At 49.8% G+C, this 24572-nt stretch overlaps 1 protein-coding gene across 1 annotated transcript in view; it reads right to left on the reverse strand.

The window, feature by feature from the left end:
* The window catches only part of SRRM3 (serine/arginine repetitive matrix 3), an 80871-nt gene that overhangs the window by 35395 nt on the left and 20904 nt on the right, over positions 1-24572 (reverse strand). The window contains exons 2-3 of the mRNA XM_059717104.1: positions 12476-12577; positions 2263-2397 (exon numbers count right to left, since the gene is read on the reverse strand). Coding sequence (XP_059573087.1) covers positions 2263-2397; positions 12476-12577 — 237 coding nt within the window. The remainder of the gene's footprint in view (positions 1-2262; positions 2398-12475; positions 12578-24572) is intronic.

A 24572-nucleotide genomic window follows, 5' to 3' on the forward strand; every position in this document is an offset into this window, starting at 1 on the left:
TAGTGCACAGGCAGCTAAAATCCTTAAACCAGAGTAATTTTACTCAATTTGCTGGAGAATTACCCCTGGAAGAACTGGGGGAGTGAGTTACACTGACATAGATAATAGTATCTATGTCAGTGTCTCTATGTATCTATGTATCTATTGTATCTATGTATCTAGTGTATCTATGTCCACATCCATCCTGGGGTAGCCTTTGTGAAAAATCTAGAGCAGTGGTTCTCAGCCTTTCTAGACTCCAGGCACCCTTGGAAAACACAACTCTTATATTTTCATTCATTTTTGACTATGGAATAATAACAGAGCAATTCTTCTGTCACAAAGAACTCAGAAAGCCGGGCCGAATGTTTGTGATACTATGGTTTCCTACTGGAAATATCCAGGTTTCTTTGGTGAAACATGCTTGCACACCTAACAGTGCTAACATTACGGGGCACCCCTAGCACCTCTGAAAGGATTGCAAGGCAGCCTGGTCTGCCCTGGCACCCTGGTTGAAAATCACTACCTTTGCGTGCTCCCTCACCACCTAGTGGTAAGGTGCAGTAAGAGCCACCTCCTGTGTGAGCTCCCCCAGGACAGCTACTCGTCTGCTTGCTCTGGAGCATGGCATAATTTATATTGATGTATAAAGACAATGTCAATGATGCTGGCCTATGTGTTCTTTTGCCCACAGTCTAGTGGTCAGCTTGCTGTGACTGTCTGGGCTTGTGGCTTTGTATCAAAAGGCTCAGATTTGCAGTGCATCGGTAATGTTGGCAAATTTGCAGCCATTGGCCTGTTAGAAATGAAACCTCGCTTGAGACACAAACTCACATGAATCTGGGACATGAATCAAAGAAGAAGAGTGTCTAATTTAGAGGTTCTTTTAGCAGCTGGCCCCTGGGACATGAACAACCTGCTAGTTCCCAGTGGTAATCTGGTTACTTGGGCATTACCAGCTCTGTTGGAATCAGGTAGGTGGCACTGCCCAGTTCTGTAGCAAGCCTGCCACAAGCAGACACATTCTGTCCAGGGGGAGAGCTCCTTCAGAGCTTCCATCACAGGCTGGTAGCTTTGAAATTTGCATTTTGTTTCATTTCAAAGCTCTGGCTTTAGTTTTATTTATTTTTTCCCCTGTCTCCTGGTTCCCTTTAGTTTCAGGCACCTGAATGCCAGCAAGAGGTAGACAAATTGGCAGAAGTTCAAAGGACAGGAACAAGAAAACCAGATTGCAGCCTAGAAGGATTGACTCAGGAGGACAGAGCTCCCTCAGTGGGGCTTGCTTAAGTGGTGACAAATGTGGACATAACCGTCAACCAGCATTTGAAGGCTGTAAACAAGGAGGGAGGAGGGGGCAGTGGCCAGGACTAGAGCACCAGGAGCAATGAGATGAGGGTGAGGAGCTATGCTAAATATCAGGAACAGCTTCTTAACGCAGGGAGGGGTTAGGCTGGGGGGGAGGGCAGGAAGCTCATAAGGAAGATGGGGAGAATGCTGTTGCTTGGAAATGAAACCATCTATCATGAGGAACAAACCTGGGTTGGAGGAAGGGGGTAGGTAAGCCCATGTGCCTGGGGCTCCAGGTAAGGGTAGGGCAGGGAGACTCAGTTCCTGACCTCACAGCAATGAGGAGGGTTTTTGAGCCAACCGGGGTATACACAGGGTAAGAAATTGCTGCCCGGACAATGGCTGCACTCCAGTGGGCTAGAGGAGTTTGAAGTAAAAGCTGCGGTAGACAGCTGCCTGGCTCATCCCTTAATCAGCAGCTGCTGTGAATGAGGAGGGGTGTGAACCCCCATGGGAGTGCAGATGATCCTGGGTTTCCTGTACTGTACATGCTAAATATCTATGCAGTGGCAGGCCTGTTTGCACATGCAGTTCTCAGACTCTCATGCCCAGCCCAAGTACATACATGCTAGCTCCCATGATTCACATGCCTGCAGCTGCCTGCATTACTCTTAGACATCTCTTTGCCTGTAGAATTTGCCACATGGTCACAGCTCACAATGTTTGCAAAGCCAGGCCTCTTGTGCCTTTCCTACAGTGAATGTCTGCTGAACCCCTGGCTGGGCACAGCTCATTGCCTGGCCCTCAGCTTGGGATACCAGGAAGGGATGCCTGGTTCTTGGGCTGGTGAGCTGCAAATGCTGGGGGAGGTACTGTAACAGGAATGAGCCAGTACCCAGTGTCCTTTTTGTGTGGCATGCCTGTGCTATGATTTGGGTAGTCTGATGCCAATGCCCTGACACTCAAATAGTCCCTGCCAGTGCCCCGGCCACATACCTGTATTCTCTGTGGCTGCTGTCATCTCGGTAGCAGTCAGCTGAACAGTCGCACTGCAGCGGGCAGCCCTCTCCATACTCAGGGTACTCCATGGCATACTCCTCTCCATCCACCATATGGTGGTTTTCTATCACTCTGGCCAAGGAAGAAGACACAGCTCAGTCAACCCAAAGCTACTTGCTTGTCACCGATCACAAAACAGTCATTGCTTGGTCCCCAGACTCTGCAGTGCTGCTCTAGGCTCCCATTGCCACTGGCTTGTGAATAGGCTGGCCTGGGGAAGAGGCAACATGGACTGCACATCCTGTTTGGCCCACCTGGGGATGCCAGAGAGCTGGAGTGGGACAAGATGCCCTGGGACTGGCTCCCCAGCAAAGGGCTACAGGCAGAATGCAGGGGCCATGTCTCTGAGCATCAATAGCAATCGGCAAACTCCTCTATTGATTTTCAGGCCTGGTGGTGAATTAAGGCTTCTGCTGAGACTGGAAAAGAACTTGCTGGTTCCTCCTTTGGGCCCAGTAACCTCCAGTAGACCAGCATTTAGGGCATGCTTCTCTCCCAGGTTTTGGGAGCAGCAGGAGAGGGAGGGAGAGGAATGAGTAACACGGAGCACTTCCCAAAGGTGGAGCCCTGCTCACTGCCTGTCTGCCACATGTGGGGAACCTGGGCTACAGACTTGCCCAGGGACTGAGGGGTAAAGCTGGGACTAAGACTCTGGGCTTGTGAGAGGAGGTAGATATCAAGGGAGCTGCTGAGATTTGTGACTCATCTGGATGACCAGCAAATGTGTGTGTTATAGGGGGCCAGTAGCAGGGGAGCTTGGGGGGTCCCTATAAAGCAAGGGAGCACCTCAGGTGGACTCCTTTCCACCTGTCTGTGAGGTATGGCAGGGGTACTACCTGCCCCTTGTCAAGGTGGGAAACTGAGGCACAGACAGCCATGGGAAAGCCAACCCTGCAGTGTGGCATGGACAGAGCCTAGCTAGCTAGCAGCCTGGAAACAGTGTGGGCTCAGCACTCTCACAGCAGCTTCTCGGGTGGTTTCTGCAGCTGTACCAGGGTTGAGTACAGCCCCTGGCCTGGTCCCAGCACCCAGGCTGGCTCAGGCCTGGCTGAACTCCACAACAGCCACAGCAGCCCAGTCAGACCTTGAGTGACATGTGCCAGCTCCTGCAGAGGGTTGTTGGCAACACGGAGCCCTGCACCCAGCTCTCCCACCTCAGAAGCCACTGCCAGCCATAGGACTGGCCTCTCCCTGGCCCAGCATGTCTCTGATCTGAACCACACTGTTTGCTACGCGTTGGCCGAAGACGGCATCAGCAAAACACATCAGCTTCTGCTGACTTCATGCTCTTGGCCTGTTGTTTCCCTTGAGCTGCGGTGCAGGCAGGCCCTAAGCTTCATTAATAAATGACTGCTAATTATCCATGAATTATTCATTGGCACATGCCTTCCTCTGGGCTGCTGCAGCAAGCCAGCCTTGAAGGTGGCAAGATTTAAAGAGGGCGACTGTCATGAGGAGCTGCTGCTAATCTGGGAGCTGGAGACCCCCCTGGGTAGCAATCCCATCCATGCTTGGAGACCTCCTACTGGAGCAGGCAGCCAGTGTGGCTGGCAGGAGCCAGTCCTGCACCCAGGTACCCAATGTGGGCAAAGCAGATCATGGATGCAGCTGAAACCCACCCCTGTACCTCCATTCAGTCACTTGCCTGGCAGCGTCTCACTTCCTCACAAAGTGGTATATGCACTCTAGACCCCAGGGGCCTGGGCCTGTGCACTGTGCCCTTTGGAGAGGTACAGAGAGGCCAAATGAATGGGGGGGTGGAGATGAAGGAAAAGGCCAGAATGGTAGTGGGGAGCAGCAATTTTGTGCAGGGCACTGGGGCCTGAGTCCTGACAGCTTGAGCTGGTCTGCATGGCTGGCTTACCATGGACTGACTGAGGCTGGATCTCTGCTCTCTCCTGCTGCTCTGAGGTGACCTGGATCTAGGCTCTGCTTTGTGGCTTGTGGAGATCCCACACAGAGCCCCACCCAGGTGGACAAACTGTGAGGGCAGGTGGTTTCTCCTGAGATCGCACTGAGGATAGGGCCATTAGCCTGCCTTGCTTCCGTGAAGGTCAGGGAAGGAATGACGTTACAGCTGAGTTAGTGGCTGGGAAAAATGCAGAGGGGCCCCAACGCATTTGAGAGAGGCCTCAAGCAAACCCTAAGGCCATGCCATGCTGCTGCAAGGCACAGCAGTCCCCAGCACAGAGGGAGCGGGACTAGGGAGTGCACTGGAGGACGGCTCCTTGTCTCTGCTCTTGTGATGGCCTGGATGGCCTGGCTGACACTGCTGCAGTGTGGATCCCAGGCTGTGCTGCTGAGGCCTTGCAGTCATGAGGAGGTGCTATGTAGCCTGCCAACCTCACCTCTATGCCCTGCCCCCGAGCATCTCAGGGGCTTTCACCCTCCATGCACATGATCCAGACTCACTGACAACCCCAGCTTTAATGGCTCTTCTTAACAAGTGCTGAGCCTGGCCCATGACACAGTGCCTTGGGACTGGGGATGGTTCTAGATCAGTGGTGCTCAACCTCCAGCCTGTGTGCTCCAGATATGCCCTGCAAAGCCAGCGTGAATGGCCTGTCACCAGCATGTCAGTGCATGTGAATGCTGCTGCTGCTCTCACCCCCCGCTTCCTCCTGCTGAATTCAGCTGAAGGGGAAGGGAAGTAAATAGCCTCCATGCTCTCTTCTTAGTGCCACATCCCTGTAAAAACTCTGGCAGATGGAAGGGGAAAGGCACTGGAGACCTAGCCTTGGTGGTCCCATGCCCGCATGCCCACGGGGCTCTGGCACAGCACTGGGCTGCCTACAGCACCTACAAAGAGCAGGCCATTCTTTCAGAGAAAGCCCCACTGCTTTTGGGCAGAGTGGGGTCCCACTGTCACCACATTCCCAAAGCACACAGCTCCCCTTCAGGAGACACTGGTAGGGCACTGGGAAGGTAAGCAGCTGAGGTAAGGTATAGTGCTGCCAGCTGGGCAGTCTGTCCTCCTCTCCCACAGGCCTGAGGCCCTGCAATCCCCCACCAAAACTAAGCACCTGGAAGCCAACCCACTCCCTGCAGGCTAATGCAAGCTAGTGGCTCATCATCTCAATCCCTGCTGCTGAACAGGGCACTGCTTTATTTTAAAGTTTATTTATTTTTATAAAATGTAAAATAGCACTACAGTATATTGGACTTTGGACTTCACATGAATGATCTAAAATGACTAAAACTGTATGTTTTCCTTTCTCATAGTACTGAAAATACTTACTTTTAGGATATACCAAGATGTAGAAGCAAAATGCCTTTCTATGCGGCCCTCAGCCCATTTCTGATTTTAAGGTTTGGTCTACTTGTAAAAAAGGTTGAGCATCACTGCTCTAGACCAAGGACCTTTCTGCTCTACAGATCCTTCTCACTGTTGCCCTTCAGGGACATATGCTAAAGGTATGCTCAGCAGGATGGAAGGCATATGAGATAGTCTGTCTTGCTCCCTTCAAACCCTTTGGCTACAATGCCAGTAAGAAAGGCCCCAGCTTATAAACTATCCTTCATCTTCCTTGCTAGGAAGAGCCTGAAGTGGACCAGGATGATCCCTTGACCAGGGAGCCCCCCTCCCATTGCCTCAGCATGACCCTGGGACCCCAGCCTACGTATCATTTATCGCCACAAGGTAGGATCACATGCTTCACCAAAAACCTCATTCTGTCAGCTTCAAAACCTTATCTGGCCTCCAACCTGGGCCTGAGTCTGGTAGAGAGGGCCCTTTATGTTTCACTCAGCTCTGCTGGACTCTAGCCTTTGTGGGTTGCTTTGACATCCAGGCACCATCAGTCCTCACTGTCCCTCTCCCATTCCCTCAGCTCCCCCTGGCCACTCTATTCCTCCTCTGCTCTATCTAGCCTCTCTGACCCGTTGCTCTTCCTGCTTCCTCAAAGTAAACTCACCTCTCATTGCTTCTACCAGTTTCTACTTTCCTACCATTTCCTCCCCCTCTCTCAGCTGCCTGCATTTCCCCACCCCCTCCCAGCTAAATCCCCTCATCTCTGTTCTACTTCAATCCTCCCTCTTCTTGGGAAGGAGCTGAAAACTTTAAATGAACCTCCAAATTCAAAGGGGGAAGTAACAGCATTTATTTCCTTTTCATCTGGCTCTAAAGGAGGGAGTATTTTTGGATGATGAGATGCAAAAGCAAATGAGAGTTTTCAGTTGCAAAGGCTCGGCCATGGGGTTTTTTTGAGGCCGCATGGCAGTGGTGAAACATCAAAGATTAAAAACAAAATGTTCCTCAGCTGTGCCCCATCTTCAAGACATGAAACAGGCTGGCTGGCTGCCTTCCACGTCAGGCAACTGCAACTCAGAAATGAGCAGCATTTTCATTTCATTGATGTGTGGTGTCTTTTGCAGGCCCTTTGGCACTGGACTCAAATGCTCCCTGCTCAGAGAATTGCTTGGGAATGTGAAGGGATGAATTCTTCAGCACCCAGTCTCTGTGCTTGCATCTGTAGATCATTCAGCAGGGAGGCACTGACTCTGGGACTGTGAGACTCCCTCTATTACTTTGAGCAGTTCTTGCTCCTGGAACAAACTCACAGGCTTCAATGGGGCTCCTGGAGCAATGAGTTGAGTGCTTCTGCATTACAGGCTGGACCACAGAGCAGGAGGATGATCTTGGGCTTAAGGCACTGGACTCAGCTATAGGGAAGCTTGGTGCCATTCCAAGCTCTGCTACTGGCTCCTTGGGTGGCCTTAGGCAAGTCATTTAGAGCTGAGGATGCCAAAGAGTTCTGCCCACAGGTTCTTTTCCTAGGCACCTACGTAAGTGGGTAGGTTCTCAAGAGCAGAGGCATTCTGAGAAGAATGCAGGAGAAGGGCACTTCTGAAAGCCTGGCCTTTAATCTCTGTGCCTCAGTTCTCCATATCTAACCCTTGGGCTGCCTTGCACATGTTCAAACTGCAAGCTCTTTGGAGTAGGAACTTTGTGTACAGCATGTAGCATGGATGGGCATTATTTCATCTGGGGCCTACAGGGGTTAAAATGGCTCTGCTCAGATTGTGACATATCTATGCCAGGGTCTGAGACAGGTTTTACTGGGCAAATGCTTCATGTGGACCTGATGTTCCCTTCCCCATTCCTCCCTAGTGGTGCTTCCATCCACTTGTGATTGACACCAGTAGCAGAACCTGGCCCTGAGCATTGGCCATAATCCCAGGTCTGTGGAAAGCTTTGCCAGAGCTGCATAAAACATGGCAGCCCCTGTCACAACCCCTTCCTGTGGATGCTGCATGTAACAAAGCTGGCAGGACCTGGCTCAGGCCATAAGCAGGGCCTCCACTTGGGTTTATTCTTGTGGGTGACTTCAATTAAGGCCAATGAATGCTCTTCTAGAAGAGCCTGCCTTTGTGCTGGCTTCCCCTCGGAAGGCATTTAATGGGGAGTGACAAGCGCCAGCATCTTTCAGCACAAATGAATCTCTGTCACTCGTGGAGTTTAACCCAATTAAGAGTCAAGTGAATAATTGCCTGTTTGAAAGGAGTGAAAAACCAGGGTGTTTTGGACCCAAAATACAAGTGAGACATCCTCCTCTTTACTGCAAATTATCATTCCTCCCAGAAGGCTCTGCCAGCTGTCAGTGAGTGAGAGAGAGAGAGAGAGAGAGAGAGAGACGGGGGAGGCAGCCAGTATTAGAAGGACTTTTCTTAGGTTATCTGGCTTCAATTTTCCTATGGCATGTTTCTAGGTGATTGGGTTTTGTGTCATTTCAAAATGACTCCTGCCCACCCATGTGTGGAGGTCAGGGAATGCCTCTATAGTTAAAAAAAATACAGAGTAAATAAATATAATTACTTGTTGGATTTTGTCAACGTGTCGCTTGGCCTGAAAGATAAAATTCAGAACGGTGGACAGCTCACAGGCAATGTGTTCCCTTCCAGAGCCTGTTATTAAAATAGTCCCATCAGAGGCTTTTCTTCCATTAGCTCTGACTCAGCTGCTCAGGGCCTGGTTTCATTGCCTGGATTATCTGTTTCTTTTTTCTCCCTGAACCCTGCATTATAATTTTTCAGTACTGCCAGGAGGCCCATTAGGAGAGGAGAGGGAGGCTTGCTTCCTTGGTAACTGTGCTGTGTTGCAGGGCTGGATAGGTCCAGGGAAGAGTGTTGGGGTAAGGACACTGAGAGGCAGCATCGTATGGTGGGACTGAGACTTCAGAGTATAGCATGGACTATACTCCTGGAGCTGCCAGTGGCCTGCTGAATGACCATGAACAAGTCACCTACCCTTCCATGCCTCAAAACTGAACGACACTGACTTCCTTGTTTTGGAGACAAAGAGCAAGGCACTGTTATTATGCCCTTCACACTGACAGACTATGGTAAAAGCATAGCATCAAGATTTCAGTGCTGAGGATTCCAAAGTTAGGCATGCCACAATTAAAGATGCCTTCATTCACCCACCTATTTTGTGCCTATGCATAATGACACCATCTTTAATTAGCTGATTGCATGCCATTATTTTCCAGGGGATCCCTACTTCATTCAGTTCATGATGTTCACTTAAGATGCAATTCAGCATCTTGCTTGCTCCTTGCCATTTGCAGTGTATCCCCAGGTCTTCTCTACTGCACACAATTCAAACTCCGCTTTGAGGACAGAGGAATTAATGCCTTTATAGACTTTTCCTGGGGCAGTACTCATGATAATGTCTGAGTGCTTTTGAGACACCAATGAATTTGATTTCATAGCATTCCCGTGTGATGGGGTGGGGTCCTGGGGGGGTGGGGGGACACGATGAGGAACTGAGGCACAGACAGATTAAGGTGAAAGTCCACTAAAGCTTGGGTGTCCAGTGTGAAGAATGTAGCTTGACTTTCAGATTGCGTAGCACAATATAGATGGCCACAGCTAGAAAAAGCACAGCTGGTTCCTGGGTCAGTAGCATCCCCTGCCTCTTCTGCCACCCACTAGGATATATCTAAAAAGCACTATTCACAGCCAAAAAGTGATTTAAAGTACTTGGCAGCAAAGGTTGAACACGAAGCAGAGAAAGGAGGGGTGAATCCTACACTGAGGGGCCCAGGTACAGTTCCACCTGCCAAACAAAACAGATGTTTCATGAATCAGCATGATCCATCCAGTCCTTCTCATACATGGTCACTTTGCAAGGAGAGCAATATAACAGCCCCCTCTCATACTGGGAATTAGTATTTCAAGTGCCCTAGGCAGAGGATCAGGAGCTGGGAACTATTGTGGTTCTTATCCCAGCACTGACTCTAACTTGCTTTGTCACCCTGGGCAAGTCCCTTTCTATCCTCCTGCCTCAGTTTTTTCCAGCTGCATAATGGGACTGATGCCCCTAATTTATCTACTGACAAAGAACACTGAGAGGATCAATTAGTGGACAAAATTTGTCTTGTCCTGCCATGCCTGGGAGGTCCTGGATGGGGGGAAGAATACATGTGGTAACACTGAGACAGATTTCAGCACCATATGCATCAGTAAAGTGCATCTTCTGAAGCCAGTAGCACATCAGGGCACTAGATGGAGTGAAGGGCATAGTCAGAAGAGCAGTGGGGTCCTGGTCTCATGCTTGGTGGGGATCCAGGAATTGCTCTGCTGCTGCTTCATGACCTGATGGGAGAATTTCTTTCCCTGTGTGGAAATCCACTCACATTCTGGTTAGCTGGGGTCTGGATAGGCCTTTTATTGCTTTTTAAAGTGCTTTGAGGACCCAGCATGGCCCAGAAGTGCTAAGGCTGATTGTTATCCTGGCAGTTTATTCAGACTGGCTTGATCATCTTGGAACTGATTAGATAGCAAGAAGGATGGCCCCTTTCCCAGTTCAGCAATTCCCACTGATTCCCAGATGTGGCCCAGGGATGACCATCTTCCTGTGATGTGTTTTCCCAGTGCTGAGCATAGCAGGGTCCAGGGCTGTGATTGCAGGTACTGCTGCCACACCACTGCTTTACCAATAAGCATCACCATAAATTAGGACAAGGACTATCCTTTTGCTTGGTATCTGTACAGCAGCAGCACAATGGGAACCTGGTCCTGCACTAGGTCTCCCAGGTACTACATGAATGTAGTTAATAACCAATCTCTGCACCGGAAACAGATAATTAGCCAGTATGTCTATGTGGAAGGGGCAGGGATGACTAACTCTCCATCTCCTTATTGTAGCCAGAAAGTGAATACACCAGAAAGAGAATACACCTTTTAACCCCTGCTTTTGTATGTGATACTCAGTTTCAAGACACCTGGTAACTCAATGGTAGCTGGTGCATGATGCATTAGATTGCTGTTTTATGACTTAAACACTAGACTGTGCTTGCCACCAATTCTGCTGCCTGGCATTTCCCAAGAAAATTGGCCTAAAATTAAGATCCATTGTTCAAGTGAACTTAGAGAAAGAAGCACAGCAACTGGAAAAATTTATAGGACCCTGAATGACTGCCAGACAGCTCCATTGCCTAGAAAATGCACCATATAAATCTCCCAGCCCTTGTAACTCATGGTAATGTCTCCAAGTCTGGAATTAGTTCTACTGCTCTCAAAGGGAGGCCCTTCAACCCATCTAATATACATGCTGGAGCTAGGTTACGATTAGAAGCCCAGGAGTGATGCCAATCTATAGCAGCTGAGACTCTGTCCCCTCCCCACCCTCAACCTCACTCCTTAAACCCGAGTTCTGCAAACTTGCAATTGCATCTGCCAAACATGTATGTTATCAAGCCACTGGTAAACAAGGGGTTAATTTTAGCTTGGTTTCCTCCCTTCCTCTTGCTCAGGTACTCAGGAACAGGGAATACTGGATGTTTGGGGATGGAGAAGAAAAGCTGGGATCAATTACCTGGGATTTAGGATTCTGATGATCTCCAAGCAAGCTGATATCTTTCTATTCACTTTCTACATCTGGTGCAATATTCCACTGTTTAATGGTTCTTCAGCTGGGAACTATTGTGGTTCTTATCCCAGCACCGACTCTAACTTGCTTTGTCACCCTGGGCAAGTCCCTTTGTATCCTCCTGCCTCAGTTTTTTCAAGCTGCATAATGGGACTGATGCCCCACTGACTATGCCTGTATTTTGCCACTAAATCCTTCCACTATGATTCCCTTGGCCATGAAGTAGCCCTCAGAGAGGGTGAATGTTCAGTGTATTCTAGAAGAAAGATGCCAATCTTAAACTACAGGATGTTTGGTCAGACTCAACCATGGGCTCACTCCAAGCTGTGCCTGTTGCTGCTTTCTGGTTGTGATGATGGACCCTGCAAGTGACTGCAGGAAAGATGTTCCCAGTGCTGCAGTATTTTTCCCATTGTCCTGATTTCCTGACCTTAATGAAGCATTAATATTCAGTGAACCTACTGGATCTATTCCTGTCCCAAGTGACCTGGTTTCTAGGCTGATAGATTATATGTGCTTTGCTGACTGCGCTCACTGTGCCATTAAGCATTTCACAGATAAATCATGATCAATCCAGGGCACAGCCAAGAACTGACAGGTATATTCCTGGATCTGTGCATGGAACAGCAATGTCAGAAGCTAAGCAATCAGTGTATATGCTGTGCCACTTGCCTGAAGGAATGAAGCGCCTGCTCATAAGATGGGAATGGCGCTGGGAGAGCTCTCGACCTTGGTTACACGGGAACCAATTGGAGGGTAAATGCTCCAGAGTATGCATGTGCATGTCTCACTGCAGTCTCCCTGGATTTAAATCAGCCTGGTGCAAAACCTGCTAGTGAGGTGATTCTAGACTGATATGGATGTGAATGAAGTTATATTGAATACCCAGCAGAATGGGGTGTACATGGCTGCAGCTCTAAGTAAGCGCAGGATCTGACCCTAACTGTATAGGTGCCAGTGGGATTACTTCAGATTGGTGGCAGTGTCATGGAGATTAGAATCTGACCCACTAAATTATGGTAGTGAAGGGCCTGGGTAAGGCTTTGCAAGGGCAGGGGCAGCATTTGGATTAGTGTGTGGACTGGAGGGTGAAATCTAGGAGTTACGTCAGCACTGGACTATAGTGATATAGGGGAACTGGAGAGATCCCAATCCAGACCTGTCCTGAAAGGGGGAAATTCTGACACAGAGGACGGGCCAGAAAACCAAGGGGTGTGCTAGGAATTCAGACTCCCCTTTCCTGCCCACCAAAGCCCCTTCAAGCCTCTCCATACTCACATCTGACGCCCATGCTGATCCTCCCTGGTGAGCACGCCCTCCTTCTCCATTAGCATCTGCCGGAAGGTTCCCACCTTCTGCCGGATCTCCTCTTCGGAGTACCTGGAGTGGAGCAAGAGGGAGAGTCAGGGATGCCATTGCCTCACTGTGAGCTCATGGAAGGGAACACACTACCGCTGATGCCACCTCCATGCTGCCTCTGTGCCCTGCTCTTCCCACCATGCTTCTTACAGTTCCTCACATCCAGGACTACCTCCCTGGGCTGAGGCCCTCGCAGGCCCCTGGATGGGGTTTCCAATAGAGCAGTCAAGGGCAGATGTATTTCCTATAGGAAATGAATGCGAGGTTAAGTCACACAGATAGCACTGGGCACAAGCTATGGATATACAGGGTGCCTGAATCTCCATGTCTGGACATCTACTCTCCACTTTCCTTGCATGGCAGCACTCAGTCTGACTAGTGAGGACAGCACACTACTGCTCAGTTGCATTCACTGGCCTTGTCTGTGTAGAGACCAGGCCTCAGAGGGTTCCCTGGCCTGCAGAAGGACACATAGTGCTACCCCTGTGGAGGACAGCACTACTCCACTGGCCAGCAGGTAGAGAGGAGAGCCACAGTATTAGCTTCTCCTACTCTGTACCTCACCGCACCCTCTTTGGGGCACCATGGTCTGCAACAGGGTGACTGAAGCATGGGGCTCATACTCTCATTGGTTCAGTGTCACCCAGCCCTGGCATGGACTCAGCAAAGTGAGCAGTCCCCTTTTCACCCTATACCCTGAGAAGGGTCAGATAAGACAAGCCTTGCTTCATCCCTCCCTCCCTCCCTCCCTCCCTCCCTCCCAAAAGCTTCATTTCCTGAGACAGGGAATTCATGCTGTAGACCTGTGTTACTGGAAATGGACTGAACCTTGGCATGCTCCAGGGGCCTGAGCGGCATCACAGGGTGCATAAGAAGTGCATTCACGCTGGTGGCAGACAAGGTTCTTTGGGTGGGACAGTTTCTGGGGTCACTGTCCCTGGGGAAAATTACAGCAGTCCCTGGGCTGGGGCTTTGTTTGCTTGGGCCAGCTCTGGGATGGGCAGAGGCAAGGTGTCACAAAGCCACCTTTATCCCTGCTGTCCTCCTGAAGCTAGGCCCCGGGGTGAGAAAGTCAACAGTTAGCAGACCAAATCCTGGCTTCCCTATTCAGTTCAAACATCCACTGCAGCCTTTTGGAGTTTGCCCGAACAAGAGCCACAGGGCACAGATCTTTAGCTTTGGAAGAGAAACATTCGGGCTAAGGTTTCTCTGGCTGCCTCGGGCTCCTGGTTTGCACCCTATTGAGTGGGGAGCTGTGACTCCAAACCCCACCATCACCTTAACTTCAGGGGCTGACTCCCCTGCACACCCAGGCCACTCCCTCTTCCCTCCTGTCACAAGCCTCTTCCTTGTCCCCACATTGCATCTACAACCCAAGCAGGCTCAAGCTCTGCACGGATGGCACATGCTGACTCAGGCTGCTGGAGGCTTATTGACAAGAGACACTAATCACTTGGTGCTAGTGTCTGAAAACGGCTGGAGTGTCTTGCTGCAAACAACCACCCAGGGGACAGAGAGAAGCTGCCTAGCGTGGGCTGAGGACTTTTGAGAGAAAAATCAGCCTGAATTTAGAATGGGATGGTGCCAAATTCAAGGCATACTTAAAAAGCAAAGCAACCCCAAGCTTGTTATGGGTCAGGCTCATAAAGGGACCAGAAAGCCTCATCATTATTAGAAGAAATTTGTTCTCTTGCCAACTGTTGGTCCATTTAAGCAGCCGAGTCCATTTCCCTGCTTGATGTTTTGCCCCAGGTGGCCTATCCTGTTTGTTTATGGCTATTGCAGTGTTTTATACCACACTCAGCATTGCCTCCTCTGCCCTACCTGGCCACAGCGCATATTAGTCTGTGCTCTGCAGGCAGTGGGAACCACACTGCTTGTGTATTTAACTTAAGGACAGAGAAGACTGGCTCTTAAACAGGCCTTGGTTGCAAAGCACTTCACAATGCAGGAAAAGTGTCATTCTCCACATGTTGCAGTCAGGAAACAAGAGGTATTTAGAGGAGAAACAACTTGTTCAAGGTCACCCAGTGACCAAACAGAACAAGCATCCTGATCTCAGCAGCCTGCTCTATGTGCAAACATAACCAAATTATCTCTCCGGGACTCCATTTTCTCTCCCATCCTTTGTTTTGTCCACTTATATTGTGAACTCACTGGGGCATGGACTATGCCTTACCAAGTGTTTGTGCAACATCTAGCCCAATGGTGTGTAGGGTCTGTATAGGACACTGGTCTCTCGTCCCCCAAGCCAGTGTCCTGCTGCTTGCTCAGGGGACTCTCTCAGGAGACTTGCTGCCTGTGTGGTGATCTCTTTCAAATGGAAGGTGAATGCAGCCCCAACAGTATTTGTAAGCACAGTTGAGGAGGGGATGGACAGGTTACCCAAAAGGGTTCTTCTTGCCTAGAGAGGAGTGGAGTGAGTGAGAAGGGAATAGTGAACCTTATTCAGACACCTGCATGCTGCCTGTGAGGAAGCACCAACCCACTAGCAAAGACATCAAAGGAGCAGGTCCCGGACCAGAGGTGATAGCCAGCAATAGGTGAGTAGAGAAATGGCCTGTTCCTGCCAAGAGGCTCCTGAAAACGAGGGAGAATCACCCCATAAATACCAAAGCCAGGACCACAGTGTGACTCTTCATCAATAGGGGAAAAAACAAGGCCTGGGTTGATAGCCAAGGCAAAATGAAAGGGATAAACTGGCCAGACTGGACCCCCATTTCATTCAGCCCTCAATGCCTGAACCATTCCTGAAAGGCTGTAGTGTGATGATGCTGTCTCCTCCTAATGCCAGCACCTCATGCTGCTAGTGCAGCTTCTAATGAGACCTCAGACTGCCATGTAATGCCTCAGAGCTGCCGCCACCTTAGCTCCTGGAGGCAGGGGGCTGGCTCGCTTTTTAGCTCCAGAGCAAAGGGCAGCAGGATATGGCACCATGGTCAAGACCCACTGAAGTCCATAGGAGTGGGGACATTACTGCATTATAACAACTAGAGAGAGTATATTATCATCCTCATATTAAAAGTGTGGAACCAAGACTTGCCCAAGGTCTCTGGTAAGGTCATTTCTGAGTCAACCCCTTCCTCATGAAGTTCATTCACCCTGGAGGCAGGTCCTGCTGAGTGGGGAGGTCTTCTGGTTTGCTACCCGAGGAGATTCCACTTCTCTCAGGAGGTGCCAAGGGACCTTTCACCCCAGGCACAGGCTGAGGCATTCCCAGTATAAAATCCCATCCTTGGGATGGTTTAACCTTGAGGGAGAGGCAGGCAAGCCTACTGGAAAAGCCCCAGCTCCCCCTTTTCTCCTCACCCCTGCACCCCATTCCCCCTTCCTCTCTTCACTCCTTCTCCACAGAGTCAAGTGCCACATCTCCCATTGCTGCTGCCTCCAGGCACTGTCTGCTGCTGTCTCAATGAGGCAAGCAGCAATGCATAGGTAACCTTGCAGCAATCCTAGACACACTGTCCAGATTGTTTATTTTACATCATCTCCTCAATTATTCTCTGAGCAAGTGACAAATGGAAAAGCAATTTCCCTCTCCCGCTCTCCAAGCTGGGGACACACAGCCTTTCTGCAGGGCAAGTTTAATGGGAGTGTGTGACTCAACTACAGTCCATCATCCCTGGAGTTGTCTGTGCTCAGCAGCACCTCAGGGATTGGAGGCAGAAATCGTGAGCCATAGAGCTGGGTGGGAACTAGAATTTTTAGTTTGTGGGAAAATTAAATTTGTTTCCAATCAAAAACAAGGTATGCTTGAATTTTCCCATAGAGTGAAATTCTAAGGTGGGGAAAACTTTTAGCTTTCACTGAAATCAGGAGGGTAGTAAAGATAGGAGGGTAGTAAAATACTGGAACAGGCTACCCAGAGAGGTTGTGGAGTCTCCATCCTTGGAGGTTTTTAAGACCTCGCTAGACAAGCCTTGTCTGAAATGATCTAGTTGGGGATGGCTCTCCTTGGAGCAGGGGGTTGGACTAGATGGCCGCCTGAGGTCCCTCCAACCCTCGTTTTCTATGATTCTAAAATTCTATGAAACATTTTGTTTCTGTCATTGTAAAATGCCTCATTTTCATTTTGACATTTAATTTGTTCATATTTTTTATAGTGTAAAATAGAAACAATTCTGAACGCTGTTTTACAACACAAAATCAAAACATTCATTCTGCAGGTATCCACATGGAATATTCTGACCCTAGTGAAATGCATTCCTCATTTTTTTCCCCCCAAACAAGTTTGGTTTGGGCTTATCTGTTTTTTGTTGGGACCTTGTCTCACCTTTTCTTTCTCTCCCTCTCTCTCTCTACTTATCTGCCTTTTGGCTTTGATACTGACACATTTCTCTTTTCACGAGCTCAGTTTTTCTAGCCCAAAAAAAAATAGTGAGAAATTTTCAGACCTGCTGTAGTTAATGCTCTGCTCAATCTGGAAGAGGGAGCTTCTGCCCTCCACAAAGCAACAAGAAGGTCACATAACACAATGCTCTAGTTGAGAGATGTAGAATTCAAAGAGCCTATGACTGTACCAACACCTGGATTCAAAGGTTTTGAGAGTCACCATCTGTACCAGTCACATGCTTCATTCTGGTCTTCTCCCGTTCAGAGCACATGCCGTATCTGTGGGCTCCAAAGGTACCAGCCCAGCAGCCCTGGAAGCTGGAATTCTTAACATCCACAGACAGTCAACGGCCATCCCTGCCAGGTCACAGGTATGAACTGAAATAGCTGATTATGGAAGGCCGTTCCAATGCCCATTCAAGCCTTGTCCTTTCTGGTGGGGCTGCCAGAAGGGTTCAATCAGTGATTGCCAAGGGGACAGTTTCTGAAGTATGGACATTGCTTGGCTTTAACAGGGTAAAGAGATTTCAGAGTGATTGGTTCCTCCTTTTAAGGATGAATTTCATCTGTTAAAAAATGGATGATTCAAAGAAGGGCTAAGAATCTAAACCAGCTTGTCACAGTCCTAAAACAAGAGGGCTGTAGGATGAACAAAGACCATCCTGGAAAGCGAGCTGTCTGCGAGGCAGGTTAGTTGATGACACACCTTCTTTGCTAATGCACTCATGCAGTGGGAGAGGAGGCAGAAAACTCATTCAGTTCCTGCCTTCTGTTAACAATGAGCTTTTTGTCTTGCCAGCCTATAATGAAATTTCACCTGTAAATGCTAATTTTCCTGGGATTCATTCCTAAGGGCCAGATGTTGAAGAGTGCAGGGCACTAACAGTGAGTGACAGATGCTCAGCAACCTTCCAGGATTTGGCCCTAAGTGTAGAAGTTCTGGTAATTAGGAAATAAATAATTCCTATTCATCTCACTTCAAAAGCAATGCAGATGTAGAAAGCCGGGGCTCTGAACTTGGAAGGTAGTCGGCAGGGTTTTGAAGAGGAGGGCTGTAACTCACAGACATGAAGGGGGGTGGGAAGAGGGAGCTGACAGGGAGGTCTGAGTGCAGAGTAGACAAAAGAAGATCTCTATGTTGAGTGCTTGGAGCACAACCCTAGGAGAATGGTGCGCTAATCCGGAGGTCAGATTTCACATGCATAAATGGGCATTGGTTTAGTTGGGTGGCTGCTCTCACCTCAGTTTATGAGAGGCTTATTTCAGCTTAGTATTTTGGTAACTGGTTTAAAGTAAACTGAAAAAGCTACTCAATGAGCATGTCTACATGAGCCATTAACGCACAGCAATAAATTATGGAGCTTATTGTTCCCCAGTTTATTGCTCTTGGGAAGTTTCTGGGTGTGCAGTTTATATATGCACTGGGGCCACAGTTCATTGAGCTGGGTCACAGCAGCCCCATGAGATGTGCCCAGTGTGGAGTAAGAGCATTTACAGATTTGCAGGTTTGCTCCAGTTTAAACCTCCAGCATAAGTTAACTAAGGGTTAGGCAAGGTTCCTTGAATTCAAAGCTGACTGACTTAAGATAAATCAACATTAAACCAAAATAAAATGGCCTTTTGCAGCAGTTTAACCAACTGGTTTAAACTGATATTATTAGTCACACTAATGCAGCTCTCAGTAGAGAGAAGGCCTGTGCTCTGGTGAGTCACTTAACCTGCTGGCCTCAGTTCTGGGAACTGAATGGATACAACCATTCCTCTACTTCCTGGCACTCTGGGCTGAATCAGTAGGTGTCTGTGAAGTGTTTGACCGTATCACACGCAATACAAGTGCAACAGACACCCATTCCTCAGCTAATGTCTCTCTGTAACTGAATTTGCAGGTACCAAAAATAGAGCTGAGAATCCCTAACCAATTCCTTGTGCGACAGATATTGCTTCCTTTTCGGCTCATAGGGTATCTGTGAGGAGAGCAGGAATGCTTTTTTAAAAAATCTGGCTGGTCTGGCCAGTTAAGGAATGAATCTCTGATCACCACTACATGATCCTTCCCAGACCCAGTCACACTATGGCTGGTGTGAGAGTCTTTTCCTCTGCATCTCATCCCATCAAAGACGGTCTCCCTGCCTCTCAGCAGCTTCCCATCGGGGTTTATCTCTCATCTGGAAACCCTCTCTTTACCGCTCTCCATTTCCTCTTTCTGCTTCTCCGTTATAACTATATTGTCCATTATTATTTTATGATCTAAGATCCCAATCCAGCAAAGGCTACTTGAGTTCTTGCCTAGCTCCATTGAAGTCACTGCTTCATGCCATGGAAGTCCATATGGCTCCTCTGGCATTCAAGTTAAGCACGTGCTCAGCTGGCTCAGGCCCCAATTCTGTAACTCCAGTGTACAATTCTGTAACTGTCCCCAATCCTGAAAAACATCTCTGGAGTCTCTTGTTATTAGAGAGGTCACCGCAGGCCAGATGGTGTGAAGCACCCTGCAGTGGAGAGTACTGTGGAGTCATGCCAGTGTCATGTAGTGGTTGTGGCAAGTACTTTTCTGTGTTTATGTGGCCTGCACCTCAGAAACAGTAGACAAGAGCAGCAGAGCCAGAGTTCTTCCAGGAATCTATGTATGTGTGCACATGCACACGCACATATGTGCATGTGCACATGTGTATGTGTGTGTGTGCATGTCCTGCTGTGGCATCAGCATGAATGCCTGGAATAGGCAGGGAGGGAGAGGTGGAGAAAGGCAGCCTACCCCATCTCCCAGCACCAACATGGTCTCTGCTTAGCAAGGAATGTCTTGGGCTGAAGCATTCCACTTTGCACTAGGCAGGAGTTTGAACAGAGGCAGTGGGACTACTTTTCCCTCAGCTTAGCCAGGCACTTGGGCCCTTGTGAATCTTTCATGGGGTCGGGCCGCATTGCTCTTCAATAATGGAGCAGCTCACTGGGCTCTGCGGCTCCCTCTGAAACCTCATCCTGCCTCTCATATGGGGCTCCAGGCAGGTGGGGGACAGATCTAAGGCAAGATGCAGACCTTAGTGCCCATGCAGTGAACCAGCCCCTGAGTGTTCCCTGCCATGGGGATTTTCAGAAGAGAAAGGACTAAGAGAAATGTCGCCTTATGGCTGGGGTTGAATATCCATCTCTGCCACAGACACCCCAGGTAACCTCAGGCAAGTCAGGTATTTAAACCACAGCCCTAAGGCCAGGAATTTAAATGTATCAAGATGTCTAACCCCACTAATTTCAGGGAGCTTTAGCTATCTGTGACTTGGCCACACTCTCTCTGCCTACCATTTCTCAGGCTTGTCTCCATGTTTATGTACAATGAAGCCCCGATCTCAATAGGGTGGGGTCTCCAGGCACTCTTGCAGTACAGGGATGAAAGGGATGTCAGGAGGTCACCCAGAAACCTCCTGTGAACCTAAGCAACCTCCTGAGTGACCTCCAATCCCCTCTTCAAGGCAGCATCATTTCTGTCCGCAGCATCCGCTTCTCCTCCCGTCAGGCTAGAGTGGGATGAGGGAAGCTCATGCTCTCATGGCCTGTGATAGCTGTGGGGCCAAAAAAAAGAAGCTGAGCCTGCAGGACCTTTTGCCAGCTCTAAGCCTCTCAGCTCTGCCCCTGCTATGGGTTTACTGGGATCTGAGAGGCCTTTCCCTGCACATTGAAGACTTTTGTGGTGCAGCCACCTCATCTGGATCTAAGGAGGCACTTCTGCCCCTACCTCTGCTGCAGAACTGCTTGTTGTGGCTCAGTGCCCAGCAGCATTGTAGGACAGTGGGTAGGAACAGAGACGCCAGTGGCTGACTGCCTGGCGCAGACAGGTAACAGGATTCCTCCCTCTGGACCTTGTGGGTAGGCTCCCTGCTCCATGAGAAAGGGGGAGCTGGTGGCTGCGATCTTACAGTCTAGTGCATTTGCTAATCCAGAGACACATCTAGGAAAGCCACGTGGGAGGGCTGAATGACAGCAATGGCTGTCCTTAGTTGCAGGTGCTGAACACACAAGGCCTGATCCTCAGCTGTACAATGGCCTTAATTTCAGTGTTGCGGTAGCAGCGGGGTCTGACAAACAGTTCTGGCCTGAAGAGCACCCCAGGAGCCCTTGGAGTTTATGCAGAGCCCTGTCCCCTCACTGAGGGGGTGCAGCTCCATCTCTCTATTGCTGGAAGGATTGGTCAGCATTACTCCACTCTCTTGTTTTATTTTGACTAAGCATCCTGGCTTTCTTTGCTTTCCCTGAGGGTTCAGTTTCCTGGTGTAACCCTGTCAATCTGTTCTTTCTGCATCTTGTTAGTCTATCTGCACACAGAACTAGGGATCTGCTACAGCTGCTGCCCCAGACCCTTGGTTTTTTGGTTTAGTCCACTAGAGAGAGGCGACACCAGCTTCACTGACCTCAGGAGGTGGGTTCTGTGTGACACCACACAGGGATCTGACACCGAAAACAGCTGAGACGTTCAGTTCAAACTCTGGGCCTCCCCAAAGTTTGAAGATCTACGGATCCTGTCTTCAGGCCATCTCTCCCCATCCCCCTCTTGCACCAGACGGGAGACAAGGGGACTCCCAGTTAATACCATCTCTCCACAAGGCCCTGTCTGGGCAGACAGCCAGTGTTGGCTAGGCATGAGGCTTATGCTGAAGCCTCTGTCCAGATGAATTTATCACCTGTCAGAACCCAAAGTACCCCAGAATTCCCCTTGCATCAGGCCCTCCCAGGTCCTGGCCACCACTCCTGAGTGCAACTCGGCCCCCCAGTACAGTCCCACTCAGGCAGCTGGTGCTGCTCAGTAACCTGCTCTGTGGGTCGCAGGTGCCAATCCAGGTTTGGAGCCTTCATCTTGGGTTTTTGTTGTTAGTTTAAAGCTTGTTGCTGGCAAAGCAGCTGTCTCCACACAAGCGCAGCCTGGCATCTGCAGGCCAGGGCTCAGTAACAGTTTGTCTAATCAGCATGACAGGACAGGGAGAGGATGTTACTTAGTCATGGCATGGGCTTGAATAAATAAGGTGTGGAGCTCTGCTCGGCCCGCTCCCTCCCCAGCTCTCTGAAGTGCCGCAACTGGAGGAGAAGAGTAATATGAAAATGTTTCCCTGGCTGAGAGGTGTTTCATGGTGACTGTCAGATAAAAGGGAGCCGGTGAGGGTGGGAGTCTGAACACCGGGGTGGTGGCTGGGGGCCAGGCGGCGTGGACAGGGACTCATCCGGCACTGATGGCACTTTAAAATCTACATCAAAATGAAAACAGAGCTGGCTCCAAAGCTAGCAGCTGCCGAAAGGTAACTGCCTATTAGGGACCCACTCTGAAGAGAGGGCTTGCAGGACATGGGCATGGCTTGAAGTGGCTGGTGCCACCTTGAGAAAACTCCCTGGGGACAGAGGACCAAGGGAGTTTTGTTCATTCTTTTAAAATATAGTTTTTCTCCCCATTTTCAGAGACTCACAGGCATTGCATGTGGCCCAGGTATGACTACTTAGGCAGGATGACATTTAGGTGAAGAATAAGAATAGCAAGAGGAACAGTCATAAGTTTAACCAAGAGCCTTGGAAAGGACATAAAACATCTAACACTGGGGCCTAACCACTGTCTATCCATTGAGGATTAGGTAGGAGCTTCCCCCGGGCATATTACTCATAGTCATAACACTAGTTTCCCAGAAACTCCTAGTCCCAGCCACTGCTGGCACCAGATGAACCCACTGGCCTGTCCAATGAGGTTGTTCTTGTGTTTCCAGTTCTCCTGAGGGGCAGATAAAGACTCCACTGAAAGCTGTTTTCTCAGGCCCAGCAAAACACTGGCTGCCTCCAAGTGCAGGATATTGTGCTGGGCTTGAGCACTCCTGTTCTCAGACCTGGTTTATATGTGAAAATTTCACCAGTCACTTCCCAACCAGAGCAAGGCCCTCGTCAGCACAGTGGTGGGAGTCCCAGAAAGCTGTCAGCCTGTATCATATCAGTGAACCAGCCCTGTCTATATCTTCACCTCTCCGGCCCCAGCCTGGCAACCAGGCCTTTCCAGGATAACCCCCCATAACCCCCCAAAGCACTATGGAGATTGACACCAGTTAACTGACCCTGTCTGTCTCCAGCAGACCTGTGGCTGATTTACACCACATGGGAATCTGGCCCACAGCTTCAGGTGATGGGTACCCACCTGGGGTCAGGTTCACTGGTTCCAGTGGCACTCTGCAGCAGCTGGGCATTATACAGAGTCACTGTAGGGGCGCAGATAAGGGGAGCTGCACTATTTTATATCAGTTTCCAATCTGGCCCCAGGTATTTGGCAGGAGCAGAAGGAAAAGAAAGGAGAAAGGCCAAAGGCACAGATAGGAACACTGGGACATCCTTGGTCCCACAGGTTCCCTGCTCTGGTTCACACTGTCCCCAGACACCCTAACTGAGCACTCAAGCACATGTAGATGGTGGTTCCAGTCACATCCAATCAGCTTCCCCTCTAATGAATGCTCACAGCTGGTTTATGTCACCACCACACAAGACATGGGAGATCCCCTGAAAACTACCTCTGCTGGGAAACAAAAGTGCCTTGCACAGCTTGCCTGTGGAGAGATCTGCTCCAGGCAGGAGCTGTAGCTTTGCGGCACTGTTGTCTAATGAACAGGCCACTAGCCCCAGGGAACACCTGGTATCCCTTCCCAGTCCTACCACTGGCCTTCCAGGTGCCATTGGACAAGTTGTGTCTCCCCTCCCTGTGCCTCAGTTTTTCCTCTTTCCCCTCCATCAGCCTGTGCAGAGTACCTCTCACTACATGTATGCTCAGCACCTGGCCTCGCTTGGGGCTTGGCAGGTGTGCTCAGACAGATGGTTGCACAGCATTGGTGGAGAGGAGAGGGGTTGGGGGGAGCTCACCTGTGTAGTGGTAGCAGCAGGGTTGGCTCGCACTGCTCGTGTGACAAGGAACTACATGTGGTAGGGGTCCCAGGAGCTCACAGGGCATGTGGCCCCTGAGGCATGCGTCCCGCACGTAGATTCATAGATGTTAGGGCGGAAGGGACCTCAATAGATCATCAAGTCTGACCCCCTGCATAGGCAGGAAAGTGTGCTGGGTTCAGATGACCACAGCCAGATGCCCATCTAACCTCCTCTTGAAGACCCCCAAGGTAGGGGAGAGCACCACCTCCCTTGGGAGCCCGTTCCAGACCCTGGCCACTCTAACTGTGAAGAAGTTCCTCCTAATGTCCAGTCTAAATCTGCTCTCTGCTAGCTTAGGGCCATTATTTCTTGTGACCCCCCAGGGGCGCCTTGGTGAGTAGAGCCTCACCAATTCTCCTCTGCGCTCCCATGATGAATTTATAGGCAGCCACAAGTTCGCCTCTCAACCTTCTCTTGCGGAGGCTGAAGAGGCCCAGGTGCCCTAGTCTCTCCTTGTAGGGCCTGGCCTGCAAGCCCTTAACCATACAAGTGGCCCTTCTCTGGACCCTCTCCAGGTTATCCACATCCCTCTTGAAGTGCGGCGCCCTAAACTGCACGCAGTACTCCAACTGCGGTCTGACCAGCGCCCGATAGAGGGGAAGCATCACCTCCTTGGCTCTGTTTGTCATGCATCGGCTGATGCAAGATAAAATGCAGTTAGCTTTTCTGATGACTTCATCACACTGCCGACTCATGTTCATCTTGGAGTCCACTAGGACTCCAAGATCCCTTTCCGCTTCCATGCTACTGA

The sequence above is a fragment of the Alligator mississippiensis genome, chromosome 14, assembly GCF_030867095.1.
Source record: "Alligator mississippiensis isolate rAllMis1 chromosome 14, rAllMis1, whole genome shotgun sequence".
NCBI lineage: Eukaryota > Metazoa > Chordata > Crocodylia > Alligatoridae > Alligator > Alligator mississippiensis.